Below are 17657 nucleotides of genomic sequence, written 5' to 3'. Positions count from 1 at the left end.
TGCAACCCATCCGTAGTCTCACTAGCCTCCAGCCTACTCCGAGAGCGAGTCAAGGTCGAGCTCCTCACGGCGTCTTCTGACGAGCAGCCTCAGCCCCGGGTTGACAACAATGCCGCTGCCCACGTTGACGTCCTGTGGGTCGTGACCCTCGGGGAGCTTCCAGTCATACTTCATCAGCAAGTGGGCCAGCGCGATCTTGACCTCGTTAGCGGCGAAGAATCTGCCGGGACAAGCGTGCTCGCCATGGCCGAAGCCCATGTGCAAGGTGCTCGTGCTGACGAGGTGGGCAAAGTTCTCCTTCTCGGGCTCGTCACGCCAGCGCATGAAGCGATAGGGGTCGAACTTGGCGGGGTCCTCGTAGCTGCTGCTGTCCCACATGTTGGTGGTGTCGACAATGATCTTCTGGCCCTTGCGGATGACGAAGCCGTTGGACAGCTTGACGTCGGCCAGAGCGGAGCGCCGGATGCCGATGAGGATGGGTTTGAGCCGCTGCGCCTCCTTGAAGACGCTGTCCATCAGCCTGAGGTTGTAGAGAGACGTCTTCTTGAGCCCCTGCTTGCCCAGGACCTCGACGACCTCGTCGCGGAGGGGCTGAACGACCTCAGGGTGGCGGGCGATCTGGAGAATCGTCTGCTGGAGCAGGTCGGTAGTGGTATCGATTGCTACGATGGACAGCATGATTTGCAAGTTGACGGGGTCGTGATCCGGGCCGTACTCCTTCTCGAACCAGCCCATGGCGTCGTCGAACACGGGCAGCGTCTCACCCCGGGCGAGCGCCTCTGCCTTGAGCGCCTTGCGCTCTTCGACCACCGGCTGGAGGATCCGGCGCGCCACAGCCAACTTGGCGCGCACCTCCTGGCACGAGGGCAAGAACCAGTGGACGATCGGCCGCATGAAGCCGGGCCAGGTGCGCAGCATGTTGGCGGTGTCGAAGGCGATGCGGGTGTAGTCGGAGACTGCGCCGACCCACTCCTCGTTGCGGCACATTTCCTCGCCCATGAAAATCCTTGTCGACATCCGCGACACGAGCCTGGCGATCTCAACATGTGCCGTGATTTCATGCCATTCTGTTTGTGTCAGAGAGAGTTGTTGTCCAGCGATAAGAGGAGAATCTGGCGAAGAAGGGGGAAAAACATGTAATACAGAAAGAGAAGAGAAGAGCCTTACCTGGAGAGTCTGAGAGGAGCTGCTGCAGTCCCGTAGTCGCTTGTTGTGACAAGGGCATAGTGAGCTTCGCTTCACGTGTGCGTGCAAGATTAGCTGGAGGATTTCAAGCCCGCTGTCTCGAGGCTATTCAGGACGGGGGTAACCACAAACTCACCAAGCGCCTTGGTCAGGTTTCTGTTGATCACATTGACGGTCTGTTTCGAGAGGTCAAAGGGCTGAAATCCAGGAATATCGCCGTGGGCATCCTAGGAAGAGAGAGAAGTCTGGTGAGTCTCGAGGGCCTTCACACAATTGAATCTGAGGTCTACTAGGCGGGCATCGGCTTCGTTCGAGGCATACTTACATGTTTAGCTTTCTCCAGGAATGACAGTGATGCGTTGTTCCGAATTTCCTGCATGAACTCTGAAGGTAACACGATCACATCGCCAAAGTCCGAGTACAGCCGGTACAGCTTCTGTCCGTACGTTTCTCGGCCCTGAATTAACATTTGTTTGCCCTTGGCGAGATATTCTGCCAGCAGCCGACGCGTCGTGAGCTCGAAAGGCTTCTTGGGGTTAAGCCTGGGAAGGTCATCCTTGCTGTCTTGCAGGGCGTACACCACCAGGACGAAGAGAAAGGCCGTAACAGTATATACGAAGGGCTTGTCTATGGGAGCCGAGAGGGGAAAGCCTGCCCCTATTGGGTCTGGATTTGCAAGTCGCGCGGCCATGGTGGCAGGCGCAATTAGACTGGAAGATGAAGATTTGTCGTTGTGGGTTTAGCAATAGGTGTTAGATTTTTGTCCCAAAACCCGTCAAAGATGACGGAGAAGTTAGGTTGAATGATTGCATCCCATCGATTCTCTAAGGAAAAGAGGCGGTCATATATTGGAGATTTGTTGCATAGCACTATAGGGGTCTCCACCTACCTCTGCGACTTAATGCTCGTTGTATGGCCAATGCTTTCGGGATCATCTAAAAGCCCGCTGGCAGTTTATGCGGTGGTGAGGTCCCAAGAGGGGATCCACCCAAGCTGCTGCATGGGCGGCTCTTGGCCACTATACGTGTACTTGGTAGCTTACTCGTGCTGCGGCTCTCCGATGCAACAGCTGCACGCTATGGTTGAAACGCCCCGTCTACGCGGGTCTTCGGGAACATGTTAGGTGCCGGAGGCCGAGGAACGCCCGTCAACCCACATGGCATGTTCAGTATTTTCTTTGCTTCGGCTGCGGTTGTGACTGAGCCAGAAATCTATGCGTCCTTCCGACTTTGCCAGCGCAATAGCTGTGCACGTCGTTTATCGAGACATCAGAGGGAGTACGCGCTCAGTACCTATCCAGAGTTCCGGCCTTAATAGCCGTGCCGGTCCTATAGTTACAAGAAATTCGTGCTGACGAGCGCTGGAGAAGGCTACATCAACGACCGTCTATGAAGCTCCCGAAGAACAAAGGCGATAAATCCATGGACCTGATTTGTGTGAAAAATGCAAATCCACAGAATGCTCCAAATAGGGACGCATTTTGTGCCACACGTTCGATTTATCCATCAGAGCACCCTCAATGAGCAACTCAAAGTTCATACACCACCACCGCTCGTCGTAGATTACGTTTTGAAAGACAGCGGCCAGTGACCAATGCATAGTTCTGGGATCAACAGTGTCATCCCTCAAATTAGATTGTTCGTTCAAAGCCTTTATCCATGACTCAAATTGGACCTACTAAAGCAAAAGCACCTATCTCAAGGACCCCAAGCAATTTGAAAGCCATGCTGGCATGAGACAATATACGCTGGGTACACCGACGTTTGAGTGCGTAACGTAGGCTCGAACATACTCCCATTGTGTTTTATCTCAGACCTTCCGAGACAGATCAGGATTTTTTAAGATTTACAGTATATCGATAGAAGAGTGGTTTAAATTGGGTAAATTTTGAGTTCAAGGCAAGGAATTCTTTTTTCAGAAGTAACGTGCACCGCATGCGTCGATTCCAGTATGGGATGATGCACATGTCTTGGTGCTACCCGACGATGACAGGACGCGGCTATGAGCGTCATGGAGGATCGGAATTTCGCAGCAGAACATCAATGTGTCCCAAGGCATCCGGGATGAGGACCCTGCGGATGAATGAAAAGGGACACGTATGGAAATGAAGCGAGAAGCGTCCTTCGAGGATGTGCCGAATAAGAAATGAACAGACACGTTCAACCTCACTTCTGTTTCCTGCCTATCGAAAGCCACCAGCCTCCTGAAATTAGAGAGGGCAAATCAATAATATCAATTGTCCAACATACTAGTATTCCACCTGACAATCACCATTCAAGGTCTCCTAGACACAGCCCCGGCCTCACCATTAGCAGCGGGTAAGTTCCCAAGATTCTCATTACCGCATGCCGGCACATTAGTTTCTACACAGGTACTAGATGACCTCTTTCTAACAAAAGAAGAGCCACGCCGGAGACAATACCACCGCAGCCTGGGCATGCGTCTGCAAGGACGCTCAGGCGTGCGACAAATGCCATGCAGTTGAGACCTAGCTTCACAAAGACTTTAAGGAGCTAGAGGATTACGCTCGCTTATCTCAATCACAGTGGTGAACGTTGCCTAGGTATGTTCTCACATTGCAAACGCCACTTGTTTGGCAAGACCAAATTGTGAGTCACTTGAGCAGACTCTGAAGCCTCAACCTTCTGCTTAAGTTGCTTGAAGATGAGAACCATTGTTTCCCCTGACTAATTGCCCCAGGCAAAATTCCACTGCTGCCCGCTGTGTGAACAGAGTAAGAAAATGTGCATCGCAGTCACGCACAGACGTGACGATCCTCGACGCCTGGATGGTGGTACATTCGGTTGCGGCCACAGTCCAAGAGCTCACAAATGCTGGCACTGCTTCTCGATCCCCGTCCTCAAAGGGTCTGGAGGAGCCGATACTGTCGGTTCCTCACTGCCTCTGATCTGCTACCGTAGATAGAAGGAGAAAGCCAGAGAGAGAACATGGGCAATGCTATGTATTCCCAATTCATGCTGTGAAATCGGCTATTGCCCATTCCCGCATCGTGGCTACCCTGTCGTGGGTGGTTGGGTGGCTGGTCAGATCGGGAGCGCCCGCGCTGGTATCCCTGTCGAGCCAGGTACGTAAACCTGGGTACCTTGGTACCTGCGTGCCCGCGTACCCGAGGACCAGCCCCTCGCTAAGCCTGATTGGGTGGGAGGGGCTGCTGACTGTGCAGCACTGCAACTGTTAATACAACTGCAATAAACAACGGCAACGGCAGTAGATCGTTGGGACCAGATTCAATGAAGACACGATGACGTGCTGTATCGGGATGCGACATCACTACTGCAATAACATGTGCAGTCCTGTACAGCACGGTACTGCGGGTTTAGCATTTCTGCGGTACGACGACGGTCTCGTATTCTCAAAAGCTAGGGGAGGGCGGAATACTGCGTGCTTTGCAGTAGGAGAGCGCCTTGAGTGGGGCTAAGCGAGTGGCTGGGCCAGTAGCTGGTCGCAAACACCGCAGTAAGCAATCGAATTGAGTTTTTGGGCTGAGAGAACAGACGGTAACATGTGCACACTACTCGTCCCCCAAGCTTCGACGGACAAGTTCGAAAGCCATCCACTGTACATCTGCATCTAGTGTATTTACTTCTGCATCTGTACTTGCATGCGACAGGCTGCATACGAACCTGCGATGTCACGATTCTGTTTCTGAGCAGCCAACCCTGTTGCCTGCAAAATCTCTGCAGCTCCATGACCTAGCTAGACTCTGCCAGCTTACTTGATCTGCTTGTGACCTGCTCTGAAGCTGTCCTCTCTCTCCCCTCCCAGCCACCCCAAACTTGCGACATTGGGCTTCCAAGCCTTCCACTCCCCACCACCTTTTTTTCTGTCTCTCTGTCTGGCTGGCTGGCTGCTGTCGATCCCATCTATCTGTCCATCTGCGTGTCTCTCCCAGACCGTCAGATTGCCTCATCAATATCGGATGACCCCCATGTGCTGCTCCTAGTCCCCACCCACCTGCTCCCTCTTCCTTTCTCATTGCTCGTTTACTTTGCACTGCGCGACTCGTTGCACCACGCTCGCTTCAAGCTTGCCCGTGTCTGTTTTCTGTCCCTGTCTGTACATACAGCATACCAGCATACATACAAAACACTCCCGTGCATACGACCCGCACCCATCCCATGAGGTGAGATGAGCTCCCCACCCAAACCACGAGTCCAACGTGACCGCCAGAGGGACCAGTACGAGCGCTCATCCCCTCCAAAGATCGACTTCGGCATCGACTCCACCGCTAGCGATCTGATGCCACCCGTCCGCGCCCCCTACGTCTCTCGCAACAAGTCCAGCTCCGTCTCTTCCGGCAGCACCGCCAGCTCGCCAGACCGCGAGAGGGGGCCCATCACATACCCAAACTACTACGACTTCACTGAACCTGAGCCGCAACCTCGCCCCCACCAGAACGGCCACTCGCCCCAGCGAGATCACGTCAGGCGCAGCAGCAACGGCAACAACAACATGGCCAACATGGCGATGCAGGTGCCCATCCAGCAGCAGCAGGGCCAGGGTAGACTCGTCGACAACGCACGCAACAGCAACGGCCCCGTCACCACCCAGCAGATAGCCCAGGCCGCCCGCAACAACGCCGCCCCGCGCGGGTCCAGACCGCCCAGCTACAGCGGCTCGCAACACGGGCCCCGCTCGCCCGAAGACGCCAGCATGGCCCCACCAAACAAGGTCGACATCGACGCCGCCCGCTACCGGCAGACACAGCAGCGGCGGCCCCAGCCCACAGCCAAGGACGGGCGGCCACCGACAAACGGCAGCAGCGGGGGCAACCGGCCGCCATCATCAGGCATGGGCCGGCCCGTCAGCCCGGACTCGCCGCTGCTGTCGCCGGCGGCGCACATCCAGCGGCTGCCGACGCCGAGCATCACGACGAGTGTGCTGCAGCCGCTGGACGCCAAGGTGACCGAGTACGGGGCGCTGATGGCCGAGGCGCAGGCGGACATGGCGCAGCTGGACGAGGAGCTGCGGCAGCTGCAGGAGCGGCAGCGCGAGGCCGAGGCGCGCTTCCTCGACGCCAAGGCCAAGCACGACGACTACCGCCGCCAGTACCACGACGTCGAGCGCGCCCTGCGCGGGGACTTCGCCAACGCCAACGACGGCATGCGGAACGGCAACGTGCCGCCCATGCCGTCCATGCCCAACCTGACGAACCGCCACGACATGATGATGGATGGCCCGAATAACAACCGTGGAGGACCCATGGGGGGACAGCCGCCGGCGATGAGGAGCCAGCGCACCGTGAGTGCCCATAGCGAACAGCCCAGCATGATGAGCCAGGAGTCGGTGCGCACGCAGAAGAGGGGCCGCTTCAGCAGGATATTCGGGGTCTGAACCGATGCCTTCCGGGGGAGCGATGGTTGCTGCTGCTGCTTTGGCAAATCAGCGGTGCATGATGAATGATGAAGTGCATGGAGAACGAGGAAGGGGGATGTGGTCTGATTTGGTGCTTTGATTGATGCTCGGCTGATCATTTTAACGACGACACGAAACGAAATTCAAAAACTCTCGGGGTCCCTGGGGCTAATGATGATGACTATGAACAGGTCTCTTGGGCATAATGGGAATCTGCACTCTGTGATGTACGTATGCGCATCCGTGGATAATGGAGGCGGACAGGAGGCGGAGACCACACCACACACAGACGGTGTAATTCACAGAAGGCGTTTTGGGTTGGTTCAGGACATACAGGGAACCGGGGGGTGTTTTGTCTAATTTTTCTTCCCTGGACATTAATGATCACCACCGGACAATCTGCAACGAAAGTCAATAAACCGCTTTCATTCTTGGTCAACTATAGAATCAGGAGGGTATCAATCCTGCTTTTTCTTTTTTTTTTTTTAGGTAATTACATGGACATATTGCATTAAAAACTCGCCGCCAGAATAAAGGTCTAGTTGTGGTGGGAAAACTTTCCGACTCTAAAACGCCTCGCTCACTTGGTTTTGGTTTTTAGAAAAAAAGGAAAAGTGTGTGTGTTAGAGAGTGAGAGCTTAGACCTGCCCTGACAATGCTGTGTGATCCCCGTCCCAGATGTGACGATCATAGCATCCCCCCATATCCGCCTGTGGCAGTCACAGGCTTCATGTACATCGGCGCCTCGGTCACAGAGGGATTTCGCCGGTGAGATGACTGCTGGCGCGAGTGGTTGTTCTGGTACTGGTTCTGGCTCTGTTGCTGCTGCGAGTACTGCTGGTATTGCGGGTATTGTTGTTGATATTGTTGTTGTTTCTGCTGCTGCTGCTGGCCCAGCGGCACAATGAGCTCCATGCCCTCGACCACGCCCCTGGCCTGCGTCCCGTACGTGTCGATGAACGCGCCCGTGCTGTACTTGGAGCTGGACCGGTAGTTGTTGCCGCCGTAGTAGCTGTCAAAGTGGTTGGCATAGTTGCTGTTCCCCATCATCATCCCGCCGCCAGACACGCTCGACCCCCGCAGGCTGCTCTCCTCCTCCAGCGGCGTCAGCCGCTTGCCGTTGGTGCTGGGCTTGAGCGTGTCGCGGCCCCCCGCGTCCGGGACGCCGAGCGTGTTGTCGACCGTCGGGTACGCGTTGTTGTTCCCGTTCTGGTGGCCGTGGCTGCTGTACACGGGCGACTGCTGGATCAGGTCCTCGGTCGATGCCTCGTGCGTCAGGCCCCTGTCGCCGCCCTTGAGGATCGACGAGCTGTCCGTCCAGAAGGACTGGTTTGATGTTGGCCGTGGTGGCCGCGGCGGCGCCGCCGTCGAGTTGGGTGTCGTGGCGCTCACTGCGTGCTGCTTGAAGATGGGCGCGCCGATCCGGCTGTCGTCTGTCCGCACGACGCGGATGTTGTCGCGTGAGAAGAGTTTCTGGTGCCCTCGTGATGGATTCAGAAGGCGTAGCGTCGGGATGGACACTACCATGATTGTGATGGTGGGCTCCATTGATGCCCAGAGTAAGACGCCGATGTTGGCTTGCTGAAAGTTTGAGTCGGTTAGGTTGGAGAGTTTAACACATGTGACGGCTGATGTTGCGCTCGCTCTGTGATCATAGTGTCAGTCGTCTTTTCTCATTATCTCTCCACTTCGATCTCGTTTCGCAATCCACATTCTCGAAGGGAGCAAACTCACAAGACACCGAGCGCCATCAAAGTACCAACACCAACCTTCTCCCCAACACTCAACCCCTTCGTCCACAAAACCTGCCACACAACAACCACCAGCGCAAGATCCATGGCCGCAGAGAACGCATGCGCGCTGAGCTGCACGATATTCTGCACGCTGATGCTCCAACACGTCCCATCACCAACCCCCCACCCAGCCGCGATCGGCCTGCACCGCAGCCAGTGGGTGATGGCCGCGCCGGCGAGGACCATGTTCACGAACGCGATGATCACGTACAGGGCGGCGCGGATCGGGCGCGGCGACTGCAGGCGGAGCAGCGTGCAGGCGAGCGACGTCTTGCTCCACGCCGCCGCCGTCAGGGCCAGGCTGCGGGTGACGTGGTCCAGCAGGGGGATCGCCGACGGCGCGCCTGGGGGAGGCTTCGAGGTCTCGCGACGGCCTGCGCCTAGCGCTAGCTCGAGGGAGGTCATGGCTGCGTAGAAAATTGTGATGACCTTGATGTTTTGTTTGTTAGTATATTTTTCTTTGTTTGCTCGTGCTGGGAAAGAAGACGTGTGACCCACCCATGATGCTATCAGGAAACCATCATCTGACCACAATTGTTGTGCCCTGAGCCACTTTGTGAATAGTCGTAGAGCCAGCAGGATGCCTGCTACGAGTGTGAGAAGCCACACCACCAGGTGGGTCATCAAGATGTTCTGGTCCACCGAGAGGGCTCGCCTTTCCAGGGAGAGGTGGAAGTATGGAGGCATCTTGGGAGGAAGAGAATATGATAAGCCAGCCCTGGATGGGAAAATTTCCGGTGACGAACTGGTGGGTGGTATGCTATACCACCCCTCGTCGACGGGTAATGAGCGTGATCAGCCTCTCTTCTTCCAGAAAGAGATGAAGGTTACGGATGTTTGTGAATAGGATTGGCGTGTGTTATCAGTTTCCCTTTCCCAGAAGAGACAAACGGTTTCCTCGCTCCTTTCTCCCAGATTCGCACTAGCAGGAGCAGGGCGGCTGGCATATATCAACCATCACGTCTTCCGGCAGATGAGAGCGGTGATCAGCCGGTGAAGATTCCAGAAGAGGGATGGAAGAGAGAATTAAGAAAGGTGGTGATTCGCATGCGTCCCGGACGGCACGGACGTTGTCAGTTGTCAGACAGGAGAGTAAAGACTGGACGAACTGTGTTTTGTGGACCAAGGCACGGAGGAGACTACCCAGGAAGGCCCAGAACACTACCCCCACTGTGAACAGGTGCCAGTCACCAAAGCTTCGGGAAGGCGACGGAGTGAAAGGGGGGTGTGGAACGCCGGTGGGTAATATCAATCAGATCCTAAGGCCATGCCGTCTGCCCGTGGTGGGCCAGTCGCAAAGTGCCCAGGTGGTGGTGCGCGGCGTATAAGTGGAAACGCGGACAGTGATCGCGGTGGTGGGCCAGCGAGACCGAGCAAGGTAGGGTCGGGGTACTAGGGTAGCGGATCTAGATCTGTGGTGTGATGCGATGCGATGCCATGTCAAGCAGGAGGGCGATCATTAGAGGGCCGGCTGTCGGACGGGGCCAAGAGTTTTCTCTAACACGCACACGGTTGCAGGAAAGTGAGCTACGGACAGGACCTATGCCTACATGTTATATGTGGGGATGGGCCATCATGAACATGTTGGGACTCTACAAACATCAACTCGCGACAAGGTGAAATTGCACGAATGGCAAGAGGTGGTGGGATTGTACCAAGATCCGGTTAACCACATACCCGCAACTCTAAAAGCTGCAATGCATGAATTACAACTTGTCTGGCCGGGGACGGGGTCCACAACATCACATCATCGCGACCCAGTGGACTAGGAACGAGGTAGGGATAGTGTGGTAGGGCAGGTGGATAGGCCGGGGCGGACAGTCAGACAGTTGGCAGTGTTTTGCTGTCAGTCTCCAGTTCTGAATTTTCCATTCCTGGACCCTTCCTGGACGCTGCAGAAACTCATCAATTAAACCGCACGCATTTCCGCGATGGAAGCCAGGGTCAGCTCTTCCCCGACATGAACCCGTTGGTTAGTGTCGCGGGGCTAAGGTCTGAGATTGATAGAGAATAGTTCGTTCGGCAGGGGTTTGCTGGCTGACGTGCCCCTGGTAAAAGCAATATACGTGAGACGACAAGGTATCATCCAATGTCTTCTATGCAGTCTGACTGCCACTTTTGATCTTCAGCCGCTGACCACCACCAACAATATTTACCCCCTTGCCCTCGGGAAGGTCACCTCCCTCCACTTCATCCGATCTATACCGCGGCAGCTCAGCATTCCCAAATCGGACGTGGCGCCCGCGGGCACTAGCACCGCTCAGTCGAGATCTCCTTCGGGACAGGTGGGAACACACCACTCATTGGTGTCGACATCAGACGACAGTCAATATGATCCGGAATATCTCGCCGTCGTCTTATGTTTCCTCATGCCTACTTCGCACGGGAATTGGTGCAAATGCAATGCGTCTGCTGCGTTTCACAGCCTGCGAAACAAATGTGGAAATGAGGGCACGCGAGCGAAGCGTACGGATATTTTTCTCTCCTCGATATTTATATCCATCTGATGAGACCGGTCAACCAAGAATGTGACAGCGAGCAAATTATTCGCGTCGGGGATTTCTTTTCGCTTGACGGCCCACAGCCTGGGTGCCCATCAAGTCTCAACAACTCTCCGAACCCCCCGTAGCGTCTCGTCAAGTACCGTAGATTGTCGCCGTCCTGCCTGCGTCCAAATCCCGCCCAAAAGCTTCGCCAAAACTCTTTGGGTATCATCGGTCTGCAAGAGGACTGTGGTGTCATTTCGGATGACCGTCCTTTTGGATGTGTGTAGCCGCCGGGACTCGTCATGATGTCGTCGCAAGTCCCTGCCTCGGCTGGGTTCTCGTCATAATATTTTTACTTTTGTTCCCCATGTGACATCCCAAGGGTTTGAACTCGTCCTAGCTCTGCAAACCTTCCCCGGTCCCAGAAATGCTTGTCCGCGACTGACACACGTTGCGAGGCAGAATGAAAGGCTACACTTAATCTCCTGAGTGCCACAGGATGGAGCTATTCTCTGCCGAGTGCCGGCGTCATCCTTGCACGCAAGGCACACTTGAAAATGTTTCAGCCGCACTGCCGTCCCGAACTAGAAATTGCTGCTCCAGCACAGCCCACTTGTTCCTGGTCCAAGAACACACAGGCTGAGCGGCAACCAGGTGGAGCCCGGCAAAGCATTGCGACAAACAAAGGCTGGGAACCGTTGACTCCGTGCTGTATACTGCAATGAGTGAAAGAGCTGCACAAACTTTGCAATGCTCATCCATCGGGCTGGAGGTCCGGACCGAGACAGTAACCATAATCGTAACCATGTTTTGAAGGTGTTGGAGGTTATTAGATGGTGAATCGCAGACAACTGACTGGCTAGGGGGCACGTGGAGGTGATCACTCTGACTTTGTTTTTTCCCCGGTTGGGTAAAGCCAGAGGTTTCTTTCATGAATGACCCTATGAACTCTCAGTTCTCAATGCCTGCATGGAACAGAACAGTAAAGGCAGGGACTGGACGGCAGATAGTTAGTACGAACTAGGGACGCGTTTGCGAAACCGGGAATGAGACGGGATAACTTTAGAGCTATCCATCATATCGTAAGGCCGATACTGCGGCAGGACGGACGTACCGAGTTCGAACCGCCCGGTTGCGAACATTGACGCGCTCGTGTAGTCAATTTACCCGCACTCCATCTAAAGTTTGAGCTACGATAGCCTCTAACAAGCCCTACTGCACCTGTCAGCTCAAACGTTGGCTGCCCCAAGGTGATCTGGGATGACTTTAGCCAGTGTATACATGTCATGTTGACACATCACATCTCAGAAACAATCGTGAATCTAGCAAGATTAGATTCGATGGTGAAGGAAGTCACTTCCGTTTCAGATTTGGCAGACAAGGTGATACATACGCTTGTCTTCATATCATAGGCTAAAAGAAATACATACAGTTCTATGAGGTAGAGATGGAGCCAATGTAGACTAAAAAATATGAGCCGTTGAATTCTACATGTACTGAGTGATTTGCAGATGCTTGTCCCAGGCAATCAAGATGAAGGCATTGCAAAGTTCGAAAGTAAGCAGCCGACAACGCGGACGAGATGCGACCTGGCGTCGTGTGTCATGGCAAGTGCGTCATGAGGACATGGGATACTCAATGGAGCAACACGCGCTGTAAAGAGAGTTGAAACCATTACTTGGTAAACTCGATTGAACCCCCGAATGTGGGCTGCTCCGATTTCGTAGCTATGTAGTTGACGCCCGAGACTGACTTGCAGATACGCACAGGCCCGCCAGCCCTACAAAAGTAGAGTCCGATACAGAGCTGTTGACAGCTGTCAGAGACAGGGAATTTGATTGGTGACATCAAGCGCGATGACTCTAGAATGTCTGAATTTTGTTATGACTTTACACTCCTGAGACGTAATGGTGGTGACCAGGTCCAAGGAAGCTGGTGGTGTGTGAATATAAGGGTCAATTATAGCATATTGACAGAGCGAATACCCTCGTGGCATGTGCCTTTAGCCGGGCCGGCCCTTCCTTAGCACATAGAGACCAAGAGGGCATTCCTCCAAATACACAATATGACCACACCTTTTTACCCGGATCTGGAACTCTGGAGCCTCAATTTTGAATGTCACCCAAACATGTTCAGGTTGGTCCTTGAATTTTGTCCAGTACGATTCCCGTCAGTCGTTCACCAGAGGAGGCAATCACAGTACAAAGGACATCACTTTAGCATGCTCTGTCCGTGTGTCTCCACAGCCCGGCCTCAGAAAACACTAGATGATTAGCCGTAGAGGCACTCATTGGTAGCACAGTAGCTTGAAACCAGAGGTAGGGAGCTTGACTGATGTTTCAAAAGCAATGGTCTATGCCTCATTTAATAGTCTCACAACGTCCGCTTCGAGTCATATTGATATTTACTCAGTGAAGGGGTTTCGAAGAGCATAAATCAGCCTCAAATTGCTATTTCATGATCGAATTGTAGAGTTGGAATAGACAGCAGAATATTGAACACAACTCCTGTCGGAACGGTTATGGTTGATTTTCAGTGTGTCTTACATAACAAGATGATAAGAGGAGGATGATTTGATTCAGAACCAGGCCCAAAGCAGCATTTCAGAATAAGAACGAAAACCGAGTTATAGTAAGAATGCCTATATCAAGGTTGTCACAAACTATGTCCCTTCGGCCCAGTCGGAGATTTCCAAGCCCTGTGAAGCCATTGAGGGGAACATGGCCGGCCACCCCATGCGCCAACGACTCAGGCTCAATTTCCTCTGCACACTGACCATCAACCCGGTTCCCCCGAGCTTAATGGATCCCTGGTACGTGTCAACCCGTTTTGCATCACTTTCATGTGCTTTCTTATCACCTGATTTAGTTCCTTGGAAAGAACCAAAAGAAACCGAGAGGTGATCCTCCTCTTTATAAGGGAGCGAATGAGGCGAGAGGATGCAACATTACCGAGGTCAAAACAACGTCAAGTGGCAGTGTTCCAGCTTTGTATTATAACAACAGTTACTTACTTCGGTAACCTTCCCCCACTGCCACGCTCTCCTTCTGCATTGCCCAACACGTGGCTCCCGCCAAGGCTATCCAATACCACGCCGGATGAGCAGTCAAGGAGAACACGCGCGCGTCCACTTGCACAGACTTCCCGAATGAGCAGCGTGAGCCGCGCCTACGCCGATCGCCAGACAGAGACACACCCGGGCCCCGCAGCAATTGCCGGCCGATGATCGAGATTACGACCTGACAGGCGCCCACTCGGCCTTGCTGGGCGGCATCATGCATCCGCGGCTGGATGACGCGGACGCCGGGATGTGGGCTTGGCGCCAGCCTTGGTCCTCACCCGTCCGCGCCCCGGCCAAGCGGGTCCAAGGTGGGCGGAGCTGGCTGCCAGAAACCTAATTGCGCTGTAGCGGACTAGACACGCGCCAACATTGGGCAAAACCACCTGTTGATGTGCGTTTGCTGTGTAAAAGGCAGTCTTTTTCCTAAGAATGCCAATGCAGTCTATGCAGTGGCGTTGACTTCTTGTCTTGAGATGACAGCATTACGGCCAATGGGATACGGTTGATTGGCAAACCTACCTCAGCCACGTAGAGGAAACGAGGCACTTGGCTATAACAATGCGAAAACAATTCCAAGGTCCTGCAGGATGGGATAGAGATAAATGTAGACGCGGTCCTCTCGTAATTTGCAATAGAGAATCATCCGATCGCTGAGTATCCCAAGATCCCATAATATTTCTCATCAAGGCGGTTGCATCAATATGAACTTTCCAAGTAGAATGCTCTTGCTGGGCCTAGGTAAGTTGACGAACCACTTTTAAAAATCCCATGGAGTTCTTCAAGCTAACCTGTGCTCTCAGCGTCCCTGGCCCTAGCCAAGCCTGATGCCGACGATGCCCTCGAGGAGTACTGGGACGCACGAGAGGACTTCCTCGAGGCAGAGCGCGTAGCGGACAACATCCAGACCGCGCACGGCATCCTAGGCTGTCTGGCGTTCGCCCTCTTCTTCCCTATGGGCGCGGTGCTGATCCGCATTTTCCCGCGCCGCATCACCGTCTGGCTGCACGCCGCGTGGCAGATCTTCACCTGGTGCATCGCGCTGGCCGTCATGGCCATGGGCATCTGGATGGCCCGCGGCAACGAGTATATGCAGAGCCACCACGCCAAGATTGGTCTTGTCGTTGTCAGCGGTCTGGTCCTTCAGCCCTTCACCGGCTTGCTGCACCACTTGCGTTTCAAGAAGACTGGGAGCCGGACGCTGATGTCGTATGTTCACATCTGGTGGGGCATCCCACTGATCACGCTCGGGACTATCAATGGCGGGTTTGGACTGCAGCTGGCTGGGTCGAGTCGCACGTATATGATTGTGTATGGCGTTTTTGCGGCCATCATTTGGGTTGGGTGGATGATTCTCTCCTTCTTGTCTCAGTGTCTCAAGAGATCCAAGCCGTCACCAGCTCACAGTGGGAGAAAGATCTCGAACGAGGAGGTTCCGGTCATGCGAGATGTTACTGCTGATGAGCCACATGGCGGGCACAAGCAATATGCGTAGGCAAATTGGGTAGAGGCAAGATGTGTAATTGTAAGAACAGTGTTACTTAGCGGGTTTGAGCACTACGGAGTTTGGAGTATCAACACGCAGATACGCAGACGGTGGGAGTTGACATTTGAGACACAGATACCAATGTCATGACACTATTGCCCGTACTTTTCCCATCAAGGGCTCATGTGCCTCCTTTGGCTACCGACCCATGCTGTTTACTGGCCGATGAGTGAGCGGACTTTTCTGGCGGGGGCTTGTAACCATAACCACATTCACTCCTGAAGCTTCCATCTTCGTATGTTGGATCTCTTCTAACTTAACTTCTAGTAGTTGAAATGGATGTATCTACCATAGAACTACATTGCCGGTCTGAGACTTCATCGATGACCTTGTACTCTGCAACGCTGCATGGAGCGTCCTACTTGTTGTGGTAGTCACTAATGTAAAGCTGCACCCGGTCATCAGCGGCTCTCCAGATGGACAATGAGAATTGTGATGCCATATTATGGGTAGATGCCTCGAAGAGCGTCTCGTGGATTAGCATGTCTATCTCGTCCCTGTTGATCCTAGGGTCATTGTAACTGCTGCAGCTGATGTAGTCGACGGGTAGCCTGCCGATAAAAACCGCTCCACGAGGCGCTTAAGGTGCTATTGAGCGTGAAATTCGGAGGGGGAGGAGGCATGGAAAAGTTCGCTGGTAAGAGAATGGATGTGTAAATAGGACCGATCGAAGAAGCGGTACTGAGAGGCATAGCGACGCAACAGATTGCAAAGCCCAGGTTACTTGAAATTCTTGCAAGCCACATGTTGAAACTTTGATCGTCTCTATAATGTGTATGCTGGGAGCCTTTCCTACCTTCATTGGGGCCGTAACTGGAAAAGGTGTGGAATTTGTAACAATTCTCAGGGAGAATGCTAAGTCTGGGGCAGTCAGACAATACGAGACTGTAGAAAGAAGGGGTCTTAAATGTTCTCCGAGGCAAGCAGTCACAATACAGCCAACCTTGGATGTATTGAGCCTCTGAGCCAGGTCCATTCTCCCGTTACCTTCTAATGTCATCGACCTTCGACTGTCACACCGGTATTATGCACAATTCGCCGTTCGTGCGGAGCAGTTCCTGACGTGGCTGACCTCAAATGCATCGGCTGTGGGGCTTGTGATTGAACCCCCTGGATGCCAATGCTCTTCAAGTAGCCGCAGATAGCGCAAAACTCCTGGAAATGGCGCGTCTTTAGGTCACCATCTGTATCGCATAACCAGCTGTGTAGTTGCTAATTTGCCACCAGCCCGGCGACCTCAAATGGGGATTCATATGAAAAGAGAGCCGAGTTGCCATTGTATTGGAGATCAACTCACTTTCTCCCCTGATTGAGCATGTTCCTGACTATCTCTATGCTATTGAGCGATTAAACAGCCGAGATGACAACGTCACGAACTCTGTCAACTTGATTCGATCGTCGAAGCTGCAACTAGCCAGCAGCCAAGGGATCAGCGTCAGAGGCCGAGAACCCGAAGTCTTTCCAATAGAATTAGAGTGATGCTTTTCTCAGCCCAGTGAAATTGTGGACTGCATCAAGTTCAAAACATTGCAGCTTACATGGAGTTGACACTGAGGCGTAGTACATGATGAGAACGAAGTTGGTAAGGCTCCCGCCTCTTATTGTTACAGGTTGTTCTGAGCCACTCGTTCTGATGATCGGCGCCCGGATGCAAGGTACGCGATAGCCCCGAGATCTGCTTATACCTGTTTAAGATACCTTCGCCGCCTTTTGCCAGTTAGAAACTCTACAACTATTGCGGATCCTGCGTTGGCACTGCAGAAAATGGTCAAATCTTACTATTGTCTGAAGTCTATTGGTCTTTGACAGCTGAAATCAAACCTTGCATCTCCAGATCCAGACTCAAGCAGAGCGCGGATGAGGCTCGGGTTTGAATTTACATAGTGTATACATGTTACGGTTGATCCTCCGGAGGTTGGAGACTGAGTATGTTTAAACAGGTAGTTCAGCGTCATGCACGCTGCAACAAATGAATCGCTAGATATTACCTCCAGTGAAGAAAAGAGGAAGGATGATCGCGTGTGGGCTCTCTTCCGCCTCACCCAAGTTTTCCAACCCAGAACTTTCAAGACGTCATCCCACGGTTCCACTCTTTACCAGACCCACCCCCATTCTCTGCGACGTCGAAACCCGGGGAATGAAAACTGGGTCTTGGAACCACACTGCTTTTTCAATGGACCTCTTCTTCAATTGAGTCTGGCAGAGTTCATGCT

The 17657-nt window shown here is 53.5% G+C and overlaps 5 protein-coding genes across 5 annotated transcripts; 2 read left to right on the top strand and 3 right to left on the bottom strand.

Annotated features, from left to right (window-relative positions):
• Nucleotides 1-33: 33 nt before the first annotated feature.
• J7T55_011228 (cytochrome p450) lies at nt 34-1876 on the bottom strand (the record flags this gene model as incomplete). The annotated part of the gene is made up of 4 exons (XM_053133110.1): nt 34-1067; nt 1168-1236; nt 1322-1412; nt 1511-1876. 4 exons carry the CDS (start codon nt 1874-1876, stop codon nt 34-36), a joined length of 1560 nt encoding a protein of 519 aa, XP_052988901.1.
• Nucleotides 1877-5334: 3458 nt separating this feature from the next.
• On the top strand, nt 5335-6540 carry J7T55_011227 (uncharacterized protein; the record flags this gene model as incomplete). Its single annotated transcript, XM_053133109.1, has 1 exon — nt 5335-6540. One exon carries the CDS (start codon nt 5335-5337, stop codon nt 6538-6540), a length of 1206 nt encoding a protein of 401 aa, XP_052988900.1.
• Nucleotides 6541-7248: 708 nt separating this feature from the next.
• J7T55_011226 (uncharacterized protein) lies at nt 7249-9041 on the bottom strand (the record flags this gene model as incomplete). The annotated part of the gene is made up of 3 exons (XM_053133108.1): nt 7249-8206; nt 8296-8783; nt 8853-9041. The coding sequence occupies 3 exons, from the start codon at nt 9039-9041 to the stop codon at nt 7249-7251; spliced, it is 1635 nt and encodes a 544-aa protein (XP_052988899.1).
• Nucleotides 9042-13988: 4947 nt separating this feature from the next.
• On the top strand, nt 13989-15393 carry J7T55_011225 (uncharacterized protein; the record flags this gene model as incomplete). The annotated part of the gene is made up of 3 exons (XM_053133107.1): nt 13989-13997; nt 14050-14209; nt 14702-15393. The coding sequence occupies 3 exons, from the start codon at nt 13989-13991 to the stop codon at nt 15391-15393; spliced, it is 861 nt and encodes a 286-aa protein (XP_052988898.1).
• A 409-nt stretch (nt 15394-15802) lies between these two features.
• On the bottom strand, nt 15803-17010 carry J7T55_011224 (uncharacterized protein; the record flags this gene model as incomplete). Its single annotated transcript, XM_053133106.1, has 4 exons — nt 15803-16023; nt 16241-16299; nt 16517-16628; nt 16983-17010. 4 exons carry the CDS (start codon nt 17008-17010, stop codon nt 15803-15805), a joined length of 420 nt encoding a protein of 139 aa, XP_052988897.1.
• Nucleotides 17011-17657: the final 647 nt, after the last annotated feature.

The sequence above is a fragment of the Diaporthe amygdali genome (genome assembly GCF_026229845.1).
Source record: "Diaporthe amygdali strain CAA958 chromosome Unknown NODE_35_length_488319_cov_65_809586, whole genome shotgun sequence".
Classification (NCBI taxonomy): Eukaryota; Fungi; Ascomycota; class Sordariomycetes; order Diaporthales; family Diaporthaceae; genus Diaporthe; species Diaporthe amygdali.
This window is presented reverse-complemented; position numbering and strand designations above follow the sequence as displayed.